Consider the following 15,432-nt stretch of genomic DNA (forward strand, 5'->3'; position numbering starts at 1 on the left):
TGAGAATCTTTTGAGCATTTATATTTAACATCGTGCCCGTATATTTATTCAACATATACTTTATCCTTTCGCGCTTAATGGGTTAAGAATTTCCTCTTTATTAAAAATATTTTTTCTGTATTAATAAAATGAAGATTAAAAACGTAACATGATTCAACCGTTAAAAGTATTTATTAGTCTGTTATAACCTAACAAACATTTATTTATTTACATGGTAACATTATTATTGTGAGTGAACGCAAAAAGAGCTTGCCGAATTTTATTCATCTCCCTCGTAAATTCAGGACGTAGGCTGATTGACAACAAAAAGTGCCATTGAAAACATTTTAATTTAAATGTTTTTCTTTAGATAAGTGTTGTGAAACAGGAGCCTGTATTCGTGATTTACACGGTGGAGGAAAAAATATGAAGAGGCGAAATGCCGAATCTGGCAAAATGCGGCGCCCTATAAAGCGCACAAAAATACCCGAAGGAATGTATGGAAAGTGAGTTTAAAGGTTTTTCAGGTTTATGAAATGATACAGGATCCGACAAGTAGCGACTTGTGTGTATAAATTAAAGAGTTCTTTGATAAAAGCATCGCAAAATGCAGGGGGTATGAGATTGTGTGGGTTGGTGAAACCATCTGGTGCTCGCAACTCACGATAATTCTTGTGTGATGACAAAAAATAAAAAAAAGACATGCTTGAAACAATACGTGTGAAATATGCTGCTGATTCACATGCACTTTCTACCCAACTGTTTATGTATTCAACTATATTTATGAATCGTCTTAGAACCATTAATGTTTACATTAAATATTTTGCATAAAACTTACGGTTATTCAAATATGTAGCTGCATTTTTATATTTAATAAATTAACAAAATATTAGTAATTACTAATGGATTTTAGAGGTTGTAATAGTTTCAATTATTTATAGAACTTTTATATAAAAAAATATTTAATTGATAAAATGCTACAAAGAATTGTTAAAAAAAACAATGCATTACTTTTAAGTTTTAATGTTTTGTCCACAACTTTCTCAAAATATTCAAAAATTTACCTTCCTAGATTATAATCCTTAAATTTTATATTTACACATGGTCTTTATAAAGATTTATTAAATTATTTTCAGTTCAATTACTTATGTAAAATTCATAATGTCTTGGGCAATAATAGTAGTAGCTGATTACATGTTGGAGTTCAGATTTGAGTTTCTCTACCCATTCTGGATATTGCTCAGAGCACTGTATGACTCTTTCAAATTTCAGGGTCTTGTAAGTATATTTTGTATTATTTTTATTTTTTAATATTATAGGTAGAAAAATTATTTTTGAAGCAAAAATAAGACTCAGTTATAATATTTTAATATTCTATAATTGTAATAGTACAATAATTCTTAAAATTTTATTTAGTCAATATAAAACCATAGTTTTTATAAATTTAATGAATAACATATTTTGCGTGATAATAAAGGCTGTTCATTTAATTAAAATACAAGGACGCTAGTTTGGTTTACCAATATTTATCTTACAAAAAATAGGCTGAACCACAAACAATGTTAGCGCTTTGATATCTACCAGCATGTTACATTGTCATAAATTTGTTATGAACCAAAGCTATTAAAAATGCACATATTTTGTACTATTCATAGTTCGCTTACAACAAATAATATAACAATTCAATTATATTAATAATCTAATATTTTAGAAACATAGGTGCACATTTTTTTCTGAATTAATTAATATTATAACTTTATGCATAGACAATGTTATTTATTCTAAATTAATTAATATTACCTGCAACTTTATCTATAGAAACAGTGAAATAATAATAATTATTTGTTTCAGGCATTTACAATAATATTTTTATGCATGGCACTGACGTCAGACATGATATTTTTTTTTGTGATACCATTGCAATATATATATTTTTTTGCCGGTACCTATGTGTGGGTACAATATGTGTGGAATATATGTGAGTATTATTATCTTTTTAATTCAAAAAAATCATAAATCTATACTTATATTATAAAGCTGAAGAGTTTGTTTGTTTGAATGCGCTAATCTTGGGAACTACTGGAATTGAAAAATTCTTAATAGCTTGTCTTGATAGCCTGTTTATTGCAGAAACCTATAGGTTATATATCATCACTAAGACCATAATTAGTGAGTAACATCTCCTTTGTAAGACATAAAAAAGATGTTGAAAAATTGATTTTATCGTAAAATTGATCTTAACATAATATGCCTTTATAAATGGCAATAATGTAATAAATGCAGCTTAGTGCATTTACACGTCTGATAAAATTATTGATTTATTGTAATATATTGATAATTATCACTTGCAATATTCTTAGAAAGCTCTCTATCTGCAAGATATGACTGTTGTTCAATTCTGGCTGATAAGGAAATTGTAAATTTTATCAATAGTCTATAAATTAAATATTATTGGTTATGATAATGTTTATAAGTTCAATTTAAAACATTAGAATTTACATTTGAGTTTGTAACTGCATCTCAGAACAAATCTGTGTCAATTGTGTCCAATTCTATAAGATGGTCCAATTATATTCCAGGTCTAAAGAATCTATTATACCTGGTTTGTCGAGAATTCCTACACATTTAGTATTCTCTTATTAGTTCTAAACCTAATTCTTATAATAACCATTACCATGACTAGTGGCAGTCCACTTAGTAATAGGTCTAATCTTCTTATCTTCTTATATATAAAAATGAATCGCAAAATGTGTTGGTAAGCGCATAACTCGAGAACGGCTGAACCGATTTCGATAATTCTTTTTTTATTATATTCCTTGAAGTACGAGGATGGTTTTTATGTAGAGAAAACGTAAATATGTACCACGGGCGAAGCCGGGGCGGACCGCTAGTCTTATATATAAAAATGAATCGCAAAATGTGTTGGTAAGCGCATAACTCGAGAACGGCTGAACCGATTTCGATAATTCTTTTTTTATTATATTCCTTGAAGTACGGGGATGGTTCTTATGTAGAGAAAACGTAAATATTATGTACCACGGGCGAAGCCGGGGCGGACCGCTAGTTAGCTAATAATTCCAAAGAACACTTTATCTAACCAGTCTAAGATGCTGGATGGGTTTTGAAATGTTTGAGTATGCAATTTTTTGACAGTTGGTAATCTTTTATGTTATACTAGCTGTGCCGCGCGGTTTCACCCGCGTGGCTCCGCCCCTGTTGGTCTTAGCGTGATATAGCTTATATTACTCGTGGATAATGTAGCTTTCGAATGGTGAAATAATTTTTAAAATCGGTCCAGTAGTTTATGAGCCTATTCATTACAAACAAACAAAGTTTTCCTCTTTATAATATTAGTGTAGATTACAGTCTAATGGCTTATATACAATCTTATGGCTGTAGTTTACAAAAGTAATTGTGTGTCAGTCGGCGAGCGCGGCGTGTGCGTGCCGACAGTAGCACTCTGCTGCCTGATCGTGTACACGGAGGGCGCGCTGCGCGGGCGCGGCTCGCCGCCCGACGTGTGGCGCCCGCTCGCCGCGCACTGCATCGGCTACCCCGCCATGACCTTCGGCTTTGGGGTCAAGGTAACGTGGAATTGTGGTTATTTTGGTGGTAACTGTGCAAAAAAAGACGGGTTGTGCACTCCGGGAGTGCCGGCAGAAGTGAAAACTTGATTATTAACGTTCAGCATGTTTGATATTTTGGAATGGTATCCGTCTTACGCTTTTTCGATCACGTCACGTGTCCTGACGCGAGTTTAAGATTTTATACCCATTACAGAAAAAGTGCTCAACGCCGCTAAAGAAGTTTTCACTTCAAAAAACAAAAGCAAAAAATTAACACTTTTTGTACAAAATAATAAAAAGAACGTGTGTGCCGAGCACACGTGTTAGAAATGAAACTTTTTTCGAAGGTTCAAGGATAACAAAATCGTCGCCTTACTCGATGACGTGACGATATTGCCCTAAAGAAGTTTAGCTTCAAAATGAACACATTTTGTACTAAAAAAAGTTTAAAGATTAGGAAAAATTCGATTTTCGATTTGCCTTGCCTAAGTAATCGGGCGGGATCATGAGTGACCGAGAGGCTGGGTGTCGCCCCGGCAAGGTAAAAGACGTGGATTCGAATCCCGCTTCTAAACTAAATTTTATTTTCAAAGCATTTGTAAAGCACTTAACTAAGCGAACAAACTATGACTCTAAATATTAGAAAAATTAAATGTTTGATTGCTTTTTCTGTTTCAAAATATAAGTATTTATTTTTTTAAATTTAATGACGGCGGAAATGACAGGAACAAAAAAAGAAAGTATAATTAGTACTTTTCAGATAAAGCTTTTTAGTTATAATGTGTGGTTTGACAATTTTATAACTGAAGCAATGTGGTCCTTCGAGGCAGTATGCTAAAAGAGTATGTACTTTTCAAGAAAATCTCTCACAGCATTGTAATTGAAATTTTTAGTTATATGGTTTATGGTTCAAAATCGAACTGTAACGGTGCTTAATTTTATAAGCAAAAAACATAGTATGTCATATTGAAATATTTTCCCGCACTCAGGTATTTAGAAGCTGGACGATGCTAGCGAACCCACCTATCGAAAATCTCATTGTGGCAAAGTTTAGGTTTGTCCATTTGGGCGGGAATCGAATCCGCAACCCGCCGGTTAGTATTCAAATATACTTTACGCTAGAGGTGACGGCGCACGAAATGAGATTCTATTCTCGCTGGTAATAGAGTTGAAATTCCTTTGAAGTATTGCACGTCGGGATTAAAAAATGGGTCTTATTGCTGTAGGTTTAAGGTTGATATTCGTTTTGCAGTCGTATGTCAGTCAGCGTCACCTTTGAAGTATTGCACGTCGGGATTCAAAAATGGATCTTATTGCTATAGTGTTAAGGTTGATATTCATTTTGCAGTCGTATGTCAGTCAGCGTCACCTTTGAAGTATTGCACGTCGGGATTCAAAAATGGATCTTATTGCTATAGAGTTAAGGTTGATATTCGTTTTGCAGTCGTATGTCAGTCAGCTGTTGCGGCAGAGGCGGCAGCGGCAAGTGCGAGCAGAAAATGAATTCTACTTCCAGTTGTTGAGGGATGCGCTGCCAGAAAGCGCTCTTGAACAAGTGAGTTATTTTATTATTGTATTTTGAATGTGCATTTTTATGGGCAAAGTCTGTTTGATTAGTCAAAGTGATAAGGTCTATGCGTTAAGAAGCTGTTTACCGCTTTTATTTTATATTATTCACAGTCATGTTAATCAATAGACACATCATGATATAACAGAAGACCGCTTACAAATAGGTTGAAGGGACAGAAATTTTGTCATAAAATCGGGTATACTCTTAGTATTAAGTGATAAAAATAAGTGATGGATAGAATAATCATTGCGTGTTGTGATTAATTAAATTTCGCTAAATATTAAATTCGTTAGATCAGCATTAAATAGAGTACTGTCAAGATAATATTCACACCGTCGTTGTTGTTTTAACCATGACAAGTATAGTGTAACAACTAATTTACAAAAAATGGTTGCACAGAATCAGCAAAGCAGCAAAGAAGAGCGCGTGCCCAACGGCGGCAATACAAACGTGGGTGTCGCGGGGGGAGGGGGTGGGGGTACGGGGGCGGGGGGCGAGTTGCCGAACGAGGGGCGACTCAACGGCTCTGTACGACGCCGTTGTAAAGAGCATAATGGCTGGCATGAGCACGCGCAGCTGCATGTTAAGGTAATTTGATAAAAAAAGGCTAGAAAAAAAATTATAATAGGTATTACCATGTCGAGTATATCGTAAAAGTGTGAAAATTAGAGGTAACTTCGGGTTTTTTAAACTATTATAATATTAATGAGATACTATACATACTGCAATTAGCAGCAATAAACTTTTTATATTAATGAGATACCATACTGCAATTAGCATTATACATTGTTTGAAATAATATTATTCAAATTTTATTGTTATGTCAACTAACACACATCTCAATTTACAGCTAGAGAAGCTAGAGAAGCACCTCGCGAGCCGGGATCGCGAGAAAACATCTCAAAATGGCACTGCGCACTCACACACACACGCAACACACACACCGCAACATGCGCACGCGCATACGAATGGATGCGCTAAGGGTGCAGGCGCGCCGGATGACGAACGACATGATGTTAAAGGTACTTGAAGCGATTACATATGAATGAATGAATGAATACTTTATTTGCACCAGATAACAAATAACACAAACAATAGAAATACGTACAAAAAGCTGATATATAGAGAGATGTACTCTCATACTTCTGCAGGTATTAGCTGTATATTGTAGGTAAATTAAGCACGAACATGTTTCACAAATAAGATTGAAATTACGCACATATAAGTGATATTGTAACCGGACAAGACGTTATAACACCTTGTCTCGCTATTTTATTGCAATTGAATAAAACGGTGCTTCTTTACTATATTGTTGATGCTTAACGATGAGACATGCCATACTCAGTCGTGACTTGATACTATTTTTGTTAATTCTAAATGATAACAGACATGTTACTGTAAATCTTATTTACAACTAGCGGTCCGCCCCGGCTTCGCCCGTGGTACATATTTACGTTTTCTCTACATAAAAACCATCCTCGTACTTCAAGGAATATAATAAAAAAAGAATTATCGAAATCGGTTCAGCCGTTCTCGAGTTATGCGCTTACCAACACATTTTGCGATTCATTTTTATATATAAGATTTCCGCTAAAGTTAAATTATCTGTGATTTAAAATCACAAATTACGTATAATTTTTTTTTCACTAAATTGAACAAGCAACTATACAATTTCGTTCTTAGAACAAAATTGTTAACTTATTTGATTTCAAATATGTTTGCAGGTAGTACAAAAACAAAATGTGAAAAGAAAGAGGCTAGTACAGTAAGAGAAGACAAGAGAAAACATAGAAATAGAGATAAGGATAAGGAGAGTGTTGATAGTCATAAGAGCACAGAACAGTGTAAGTATTGGCTTATCTTTTTTTTACACTAATATGTATAAAAATAATTAGAATATAATTAATGATTTGTATAATACTGGATACTAGCAGAATCCGTCTATTGGGATCGGGAAGGCCATAATCAATGAAGAAGAAGAAGAATTTGTATAATATCCTTTATCGGCAATTATTATATTAAAACTAATTTTAAGTGAACTCTTGTGACATAATTGATAAATTTTATTTTTATTTTATGGTTTCAAAGTGTGACATTAGCTAAGGCAGCATATTATATAATCCTTGTTTTGAATTTCAGCAAAAGAACATATAGTTAAAGAAAAAGAATTAGAAATAAATACAAAAGAATGTCAAAAGAGTAATAGAGATAGTAGTAGTAATAAAGAGAAGGATAAAGAACGAGAAAAAGAGAACAGAGAAAGGGAAAGAGATAAGGAACGTGAAAAGGAGAGAGAAAGAGAAAAGGAGAGGGAGAACAAAGAAAGAGAAAAGGAAAAGGAAAGGCGGGATCGCGAAGAGGTATGTTAACGTGGGAGATTTTTATTTATGAATATCGGAGCACAAATTTATTATTTTTAACTTTGTATTGGTAAAAAACTTCATTCAAGTCTTAATTTTTTAAGTGTCTGTATTTGTAAAATTAACATTGCATTACTTCATAATTTCTCTCACAATTTGATCAAATTTTATTGTTTTCTTTCTGTGTTCTCTATTCAAAGTTACCGATTAATAATTGCAATTAAATAACGAAATTTATTACATTTACTAGCTGCTCCGCGCGGTTTCACCCCCGTGGCTGGTGGTGGACCCCTGTTGGTCGTAGCGTGATGGTACCTTCCTCGATAAATGGGCTATTTAACACCGAAATAATTTTTCAAATCGGACCAGTAGTTCCCGAGATTAGCGCGTTCAAACAAACAAACTCTTCAGCTTTATAATATTAGTATAGATTATACACACAACAAATATTGAAAACAGTCAATGAATAAAACACTAACATCCTCACAGAAGTTAGCGCGCGAATGCAGCGAGGAGCTCAAGCGTGTTCGCGCGGAACTATCGGCCGCAAAAAGCAGCGAGGCCGAGGCGAGGCGGGCACTCGCCGCGGCTGCTGCGGCGGAGCGGCAACGTCGCACTGAACACGCGCAGCTGAAGCATGCGCACGCGCAGCTGCAGCACAAGTTAGTATACCTTTTGTATTGACCGCAGTGGCTGTAGGGCGGTGTACGTGCGGTGAGGCGGGGATCGGGTAAGAAAGAGCATGAGTTAGAAGTTAGAAAGAAACGGAACGGTCGGTACTCTCCCCCGCCTCGCCGCGCACATACACAAACAGCCCTACAACCACTGCGGTCAAGCAATAGAGGGTTTATAGCAACTCCGTTTATTTGTAGTCAGTACGATGAGTAAGTATTCTTTACCTGCCGTGGCTCGGCTAGGCAATGGCTTATTGAACATGCGTAGGTGAAGCATGCGCACGCGCAGCTGCAGCACAAGTTAGTGCAGTTTATTACTAGTTGATCTAGGAAATATATTTTTATACCGCACTGCGTATGTATGTACAGTTCCAGGTATGCGTATGCGCAGCTGCAGACGTCACGATTTTTTTTTTAATAATTTAAATAACTATCAACAATGTTAATAATAATATAATAATAATATTATAAAAAACGAAATAGTCAACTTCCTGAAGTGTTTGAGAACGTAAAAATAATAGTTGCTAGTGTTGAAAATTCTGGATTTGTTCAAATTGATTTAATTTTACTAAGGGCTGATTTTTCAATCCTTGGTTAAAACTTATTCGTCGAATCTATACTAATATTATAAAGCTGAAGAGTTTGTTTGTTTGTTTGTTTGAACGCGCTAATCTCGGGAACAACTGGTCCGATTTGAAAAATTCTTTCGGTGTTAGATAGCTCATTTATCGAGGAAGGCTATAGGCTATATACCATCACGCTACGACTAACAGGAGAGGAGCCACGGGGGTGAAACCGCGCGGAGCGGCTAGTAATGTATAAAACTACCATTTAAAAAACGTATTCTAACTGCCCATATTTGACAGTTTACGTGACATTTTAATATTATCGTTTAATACTTTATTGGACGGATAAGTTTTATATAAGCATTGAAAAATCGGCCCTAAAATTGGAATAGATATATTGAAAATAAAATATTACTCGCAGAATGTCAACGTGGCGGAGTACAGAGCGAGCGGCGCAGGAGCGGCGGCTCAGTGAGGAGCGACGTGCGCAGGCGCAATGTAAACACACCAAGTGAGTACCGTTTATATGCTAAATTTTTAAAATTAAATAATAAAAAGTCTTTAATTTCTAAATGTATAATACTCGTGTAAAATCAAACACTAGAAAATACTAAATTAAATAATTTCAAATTTTATTTTGCGGGATACAACCATGCGGAATAAAATTACATATCAAAAATACAAACTTTTTATACGATTTGAAAGACCTTTTTTGCACGATTCTTATTCAAATGTGTGCAAGATGTGTTAAGTAAGCCTATACACATGCCGTCGACAGCCCGGCTTGTGCCGGCGGTTTTATCGCGGCGGGTTGCCAGTCTCATTGCATGAATAATTCAGTTTATTTTTTATTAAATTTTGAAATGATTTATTATGTGTGCGTTATTTAGAAGTTTTTATTAATTATAGTCGAGCCAATTTTTAGTATATACAGACGCTCCGATTCGGTTGGTGCCAACCGCGTCGCTACAATTTTGTGTCAATAAACCTTTTTTTGTAAATACCAGAGACGTTACTCTAAAAATCGGAATCTGACATCTAGAATCGAATGCATTGATTACTTATGAATAAAAATCATCAGAAAGCGTTGTGTTTTTTTGAAGTGAAACTTCTTTATCGGGGTTGGACAAAAATTTAGTGTAACATTTTTGCGTTACGCCGTACGCGTGACAATTTTGCGTTACGCCATACTCGTGACATTTTTAAGGTCATAAAGAAGTTTGACTTCTTACGTGTGTACTCTAGTACACGCATATATTTTTTTTCTGTAGTGGTGAGTGCGAGAGTTCGCGGTGCCGGTCGCGGCTGAGCGCGCAGGAGGCGGAGGCTGCGGCGCTGCGCCGCGAGCTGCAGCGCGCGCGGGACCGCGCCGACCGGCTGCAGCGGGACCTCGCACACGCTGCCGACCAGGTGGGAGGGAAAGAGAGAAAAGATTCCGAAGAAAAAACGTTGCTCATGTTTTTTTTTTTAATTTTTTTTTCTGGAAATTGATATTTTTTGTTTATGGCATTCAAAATGCTTCATAAATATAAATTTTTATAAATTTCAATTCATAAAAATTTATATTTATTAAGTATTCAATTAGGTATTAAGTATTCAATTTTTTCTAAATTTATATTTGTAGCGACACCTCGCTCTGAATCGCGCAAGTGAAATGTTTATATATATAAAGCATTTAATGGCATTCAAATGCTTGCGATGTTAAAACAATAAATATCAATTTCAAGAAAAAAATATTAAAAAAAAGACGTGTGGCACTCGGGGACTGCCGCGGTAAAGCTATTGCATGCTATGCCTTCAAGCCACACCTCCGCGCCCGTCGGAGTGCGGAGCGTGAGGTTTTTTCGTTACGGAATTTCTGGATTCGATCCCCGCGCTCAAGGACCACGATAGAAGCTATGCAATAGCTTAAAAAAAACATGAGAAAACTGATCTTGTTACTAATAAATTACCTACATATAGAAATCATATTTTTATGTGTATGCAAATTTGATTTTTTTCAAGTCTTATGTACGAAAGTGTACGTACATGAACGTTTTATATTGCGTGCGTATGCGTTCATACAAGTGCGTACGTGCGTGTACGCGTGCGCAAGCCAACGCGTTTACTTACGTGTGTAAATGTGCATAGCAGCACTCACACATTACTCTTATAATATACTAGCTTTCCACCCGCAGCTTCGCCCGCGCAGTCAAAGAAAAACCCGCATAGTTCCCGTTCCCGTGGGATTTCCGGGATAAAACATCCTATTTCCCGGGATAAAAAGTAGCCTATGTCTTCTCGGATATCAAAATATCTCTATACCAAATTTCATGAAAATTGGTTCAGTAGTTAAGGCGTGATTGGGTAACAGACAGACAGACAGAGTTACTTTCGCATTTATAATATTGTTAGACGTAACTTTTGATTTAATATTTTTGTGGATGAGTAGTTGTCAATATAGTTGTCACTGTTTCCTGTCCGAACATGCTTAGCTGTCGCATACTATAAATTGCCGCGTTCCTTTGACTCGTGGCTAGGGGCTCGGACGTTGTTCATATGACGTTTGACCCAACTACCTTCACTTTGCTAATAGTCGTTGACTAGCTGCGTTTTGTTATCAACTACCTACATCAATTAGGTCGCTGTGTAGAATCGCAGTACATTCTTACTACATTCAAACTAATATTTAAACTGGCCTCTCGTGTAATTTCTTATAATATTATAGTATGGATTATATTATTATACAGGTGCGAACGCTAGAAGCGCGGCAGGAGGAATCCGACGCAGCTGGCGCAGGCGCAGCAGCAGCAGTAGCTGCGCAGGCGCACGCGTGGAACGCGCTACAGGAACGAGCCGCGCATTTGGAGCGCTCGCTATCTGCGGAGACGAGGGTCAAGTTGGATCTGTTGTCTGCGCTAGGGGACGCTAAGCGGCATATGCATATACAGGAAGGTAAATACTGCTAATAATGATACTAGTTGATGCATATATGATTGTTAATATTTATATATCACCGCCTCATGTATTGTACCTTTGTATTGGTTATTTTTGCAGGTTTGTTTAAAAAGTCCATTCGCTGTTATTAAAAATATATCAAAAAGTTCATTAGTGTGGCAGTATGGGATATTTTCTTTATGAACAAGTAGGTGATCATGTTTCTGTGTCCAGCACACAAGTCATTTTCTAACTAAACTGACAAACGTGCAAAAAAATTGTCCAAAACAAATCTCTGCCTATCTGTGTATTAGGCAGAGTATTTAATGAGAGTTATAATAAATACTTTGAACCTTAGTGCCACAAAATAAGATGTTAATTGATGATTTAATCAACGGTGTTCAGACATTTGTGCATCTGGTTGTTCAATGTTCATAGTATGTTAATGATTTAAAATTCGATAAAAATAATCGATACAAGCAAATAAGCGTCACCATGAATTAATTTCATCACGCCTCATTCCAGGTTTAATATCAAGACAAGAAAAAGAAATAGAAGAATTGAAAGCTCAAATGCTAGCAGTCATGCCGACAGAGTTCGTAACACCAGTCTCCGGGACAGTGTCAAAGTTGCGGCTAAGTGATGGTTCACCCCTTGATCCTAATGCATCCGTTTACACACCTAAACAATTATGTTCGGATGCCTAAACATGAACTATAGTGCTTCTAAGATCTACAGAGGGGCATTAGTCATTACCATGAAACATCTGGAAAAAGTGCAAAATGTTGAAAATTTGACGTTATAACCCGTCTCGAAAGTGAATTGCAATAGTGAACCGTGTCGATAAATAATAGAATCGTGAATGGTGTTCAGTGTTGTGACAAGGTTTAACCTTTGGTTCTGTTGAAGTGACCGTTCAAGATATTTAATGTACAAATTTCGCATTGCTTTTGAAAATATTTCAATGTGACGTCACACTGTTGACGGTTGTATTTTTTAACGACTCGGAATTAGTGGATGTTTGAGCGGAGGCCTTTTTGACTGGCAGGTTTTTATTTTTTCTACTAGATTAAAATGTTATCAGTATTTTTGTGGCTTTCTTTAAAATTTGCAGTTACATTGCAATATTATGTCAGATTTAAGGATGATTTTCCTATACTATCAGTATTATTTATGAGATTATAAACATGCATTTAAATTCTTCATTTAAATATGTGAAACACGCAATTTTATGTTGTTAGAAACTAAATTGGCATTCACGCTAGTGAAAATAACATTTTTTATTTCTTAAAATATCAAAGGCCAGCAAATCCGTCACCGCTCAAATATCAGCCCCAAAGTGAAGACCGAGCTTGGACCGCCTGAAAACGCCTCACCGATATCTGTATGGGAGATTCACTGATCTCAATATTTGTTTCTCTATAATTTCCCACTTGGACCCCCATACAGGCATCGGTGAGACAATGATACCGTGTTAAAGAGCGTTTATTTTTTCATTGATGATAAGATTATTCGTCCGATATCCTTTGTACGCATAATACATAAATACCCTCGGAATAAGTTAGGTACAAATACGTATTAAACTGCGCTAGTCATAGTATTTTTTTGGAGATATTTGAACGAATAATTTTACCGTTCGTTCAGTCCTTCCATTCGCTCGCTGCTGAGTTTTTTTGTTTAATTCATGTGATAAATTGTACAAAATGATCTGATTCGTGTTTTTTCTAGTTCTAATAATTACTTGGATATTTTTCTGTTACGGCGTAGCGTCGCTCGGGCGTTTCTAGATAAGTCATTGAAGTACAAAATCGTTTTGTCCCATGACAAGTAAATACTCTTTAGAGATATACTTTTTTATCTCAAGCCGAAATGGCGTCTCAATTGTTTCGTTGTTGTAACGTTAGTACTAGTAATTAAAAAGGTCCTTACAAATTTAAGAGCTTCATTGAATAATGAGAATATAACTTTTTGATACTACTTTTGTAATGTGTAAGCAATTCCGCTTGTACTTTGAAGCGTTTCGTTTAAGTAATATGACGTCATCATGAAAACGTCAAAAGTAAGACAGCATTTCATACTGGAGCGAAATGTTTCAATGTATTAGCGGGTATACTTAGAAAATTATACATTCGTTGTTTTAAATTTTATTACGATTATGCTTTGTTGGGACGCTACGCTGATAATATTGTTGATAAAAAACGGGGGAAACCATGACAGTGACGTTTTTAGTTTTGACACCTGTCAGTTGAAGTTATGCCATTGTTGCCAGATTAAAATATGGTTGTTTATGAGAAAATGTGGACGAGGCTTAAATTTTTTTTTTTCTCTCAATCTGACGCAAAATTTCTCTCAGTCGAAGGAGAGAACATAATTTCTCGTACACATTTTTATCCATACTTACATTGGAATACAGTACATGATTCCTTGAAAAGTTAAATTCATAGATTAATTCTATTTTTGGAATGTTGGCAATACTTTTTTTTTGTTGATTCCACATAAACGCTAAAATTCTTTAAAAAAAGATGTGCATTTGGAAAATATGTGGCCGTTTGAAACTAACATGCAATACCTGTAGCATTAATTGATAATATATAGGGAAATGATTTTTTTCTCTGAGTTGGGAGGTCATGTTCGTAGGTTTATTTTCCAAAGTACTGAATTGAGCTTTAATTCTAAATCCTAAATATGCAAATTAATTTTTAAGATAATTTTTAATAGATATTGCATGTTAGTGTTGCCGTGGTTGTTTTAAGGCGTAGTACACATGAGTGAATCTCTGATAAGATTTAAATTCCCTTTTCTTGTTTCCAAAAATACAACTAACTTTAATCTTTTCTATTCGCTACTTCTATGTTCTTGTACTATTCTAATGGACTTAATATTTCCATGTTAGAGATTCGCTTATAAGTACCGCCTACTTTGAGATTACGCTTCCATAATTTCTTCCATTCTTTTTTCGCATTTACTAATTACTTAAACAATTAAACTCCATTGTTTTGTAGACTATGATAATTGTAATGTCCAATCAAGGATAACTTCTAAAATATTTTTAATTTAAGTTTTCGATACAAAAATGATGATTTGTTGTTTAATTTTACAAGTAATGACTATCAAACTGTAGATTTAACGCACATTCGACGGAAAATCTGAATAACACGTATTACATACGAGATTGTGACATATTTTGTTCTCCGATCTAGTCTTGACTACTGCCAATTTACACCTCACGACATGTCGTGTCGGTCACAAATATCGTACGTCGGAGAGTGTAAATTGGCCTATTTATACGCTAGGTTTAGAATTTTTTTAACATCAAATGCGCACTGCCCTCCAAATACCAAGTTGATCTTCCGTTGTTGATATTTTTTTTTTGAAAAACATCGGATTGGTTTGTGTTTAAGTACTTAAATAGGATTAAGTTTATTTTGTTAAGATTTCGAACGTGGATCATAGACGTCAGCAGCATAGACACGGATATATTTTTTCATGAACAATAAAAATGACCTGAGCGCGAAAAGGGATTAAAAATCGTACAAGTGATTGATTTGGATCTTCACTAGTGAAACATAAGCGGTAATGATTGTTTGTATTATAAACGGATGCTGTAACAGCAATAAAAAATCAGACTTGCATTTTGTTTTTTCTTTGTACCCCTTTTAATATGGATCTTTTACAACTATTAAAATTCCCATGTCCACTTATGGGATGAGCACACTGTGTGTTTCATTGATCGATTTTCATTAGATAGAAATAGATCAGTCTGTCAGACCGATTTTTTTTATGTTGGCACCCATATGGAAC

General features: G+C 35.3%; 1 protein-coding gene across 1 annotated transcript; it reads left to right on the forward strand.

Moving 5' to 3' along the window:
* The first annotated feature begins 236 nt into the window (after nt 1-236).
* LOC149901419 (macoilin) lies at nt 237-15,263 on the forward strand. The gene is made up of 14 exons (XM_090111547.1): nt 237-485; nt 1,116-1,257; nt 1,831-1,957; nt 3,403-3,563; nt 4,990-5,100; nt 5,515-5,703; nt 5,966-6,137; nt 6,840-6,959; nt 7,255-7,475; nt 7,965-8,137; nt 9,137-9,226; nt 9,987-10,125; nt 11,445-11,649; nt 12,157-15,263. Exons 1-14 carry the CDS (start codon nt 406-408, stop codon nt 12,336-12,338), a joined length of 2,112 nt encoding a protein of 703 aa, XP_089967673.1. The 5' UTR covers nt 237-405; the 3' UTR covers nt 12,339-15,263.
* The last annotated feature ends 169 nt before the right edge of the window (nt 15,264-15,432 follow it).

This window comes from Colias eurytheme, chromosome 17 (genome assembly GCF_061535395.1).
Source record: "Colias eurytheme isolate Ceu_HAF_F1 chromosome 17, ilColEury1 Martin Lab GWU primary, whole genome shotgun sequence".
Classification (NCBI taxonomy): domain Eukaryota; kingdom Metazoa; phylum Arthropoda; class Insecta; order Lepidoptera; family Pieridae; genus Colias; species Colias eurytheme.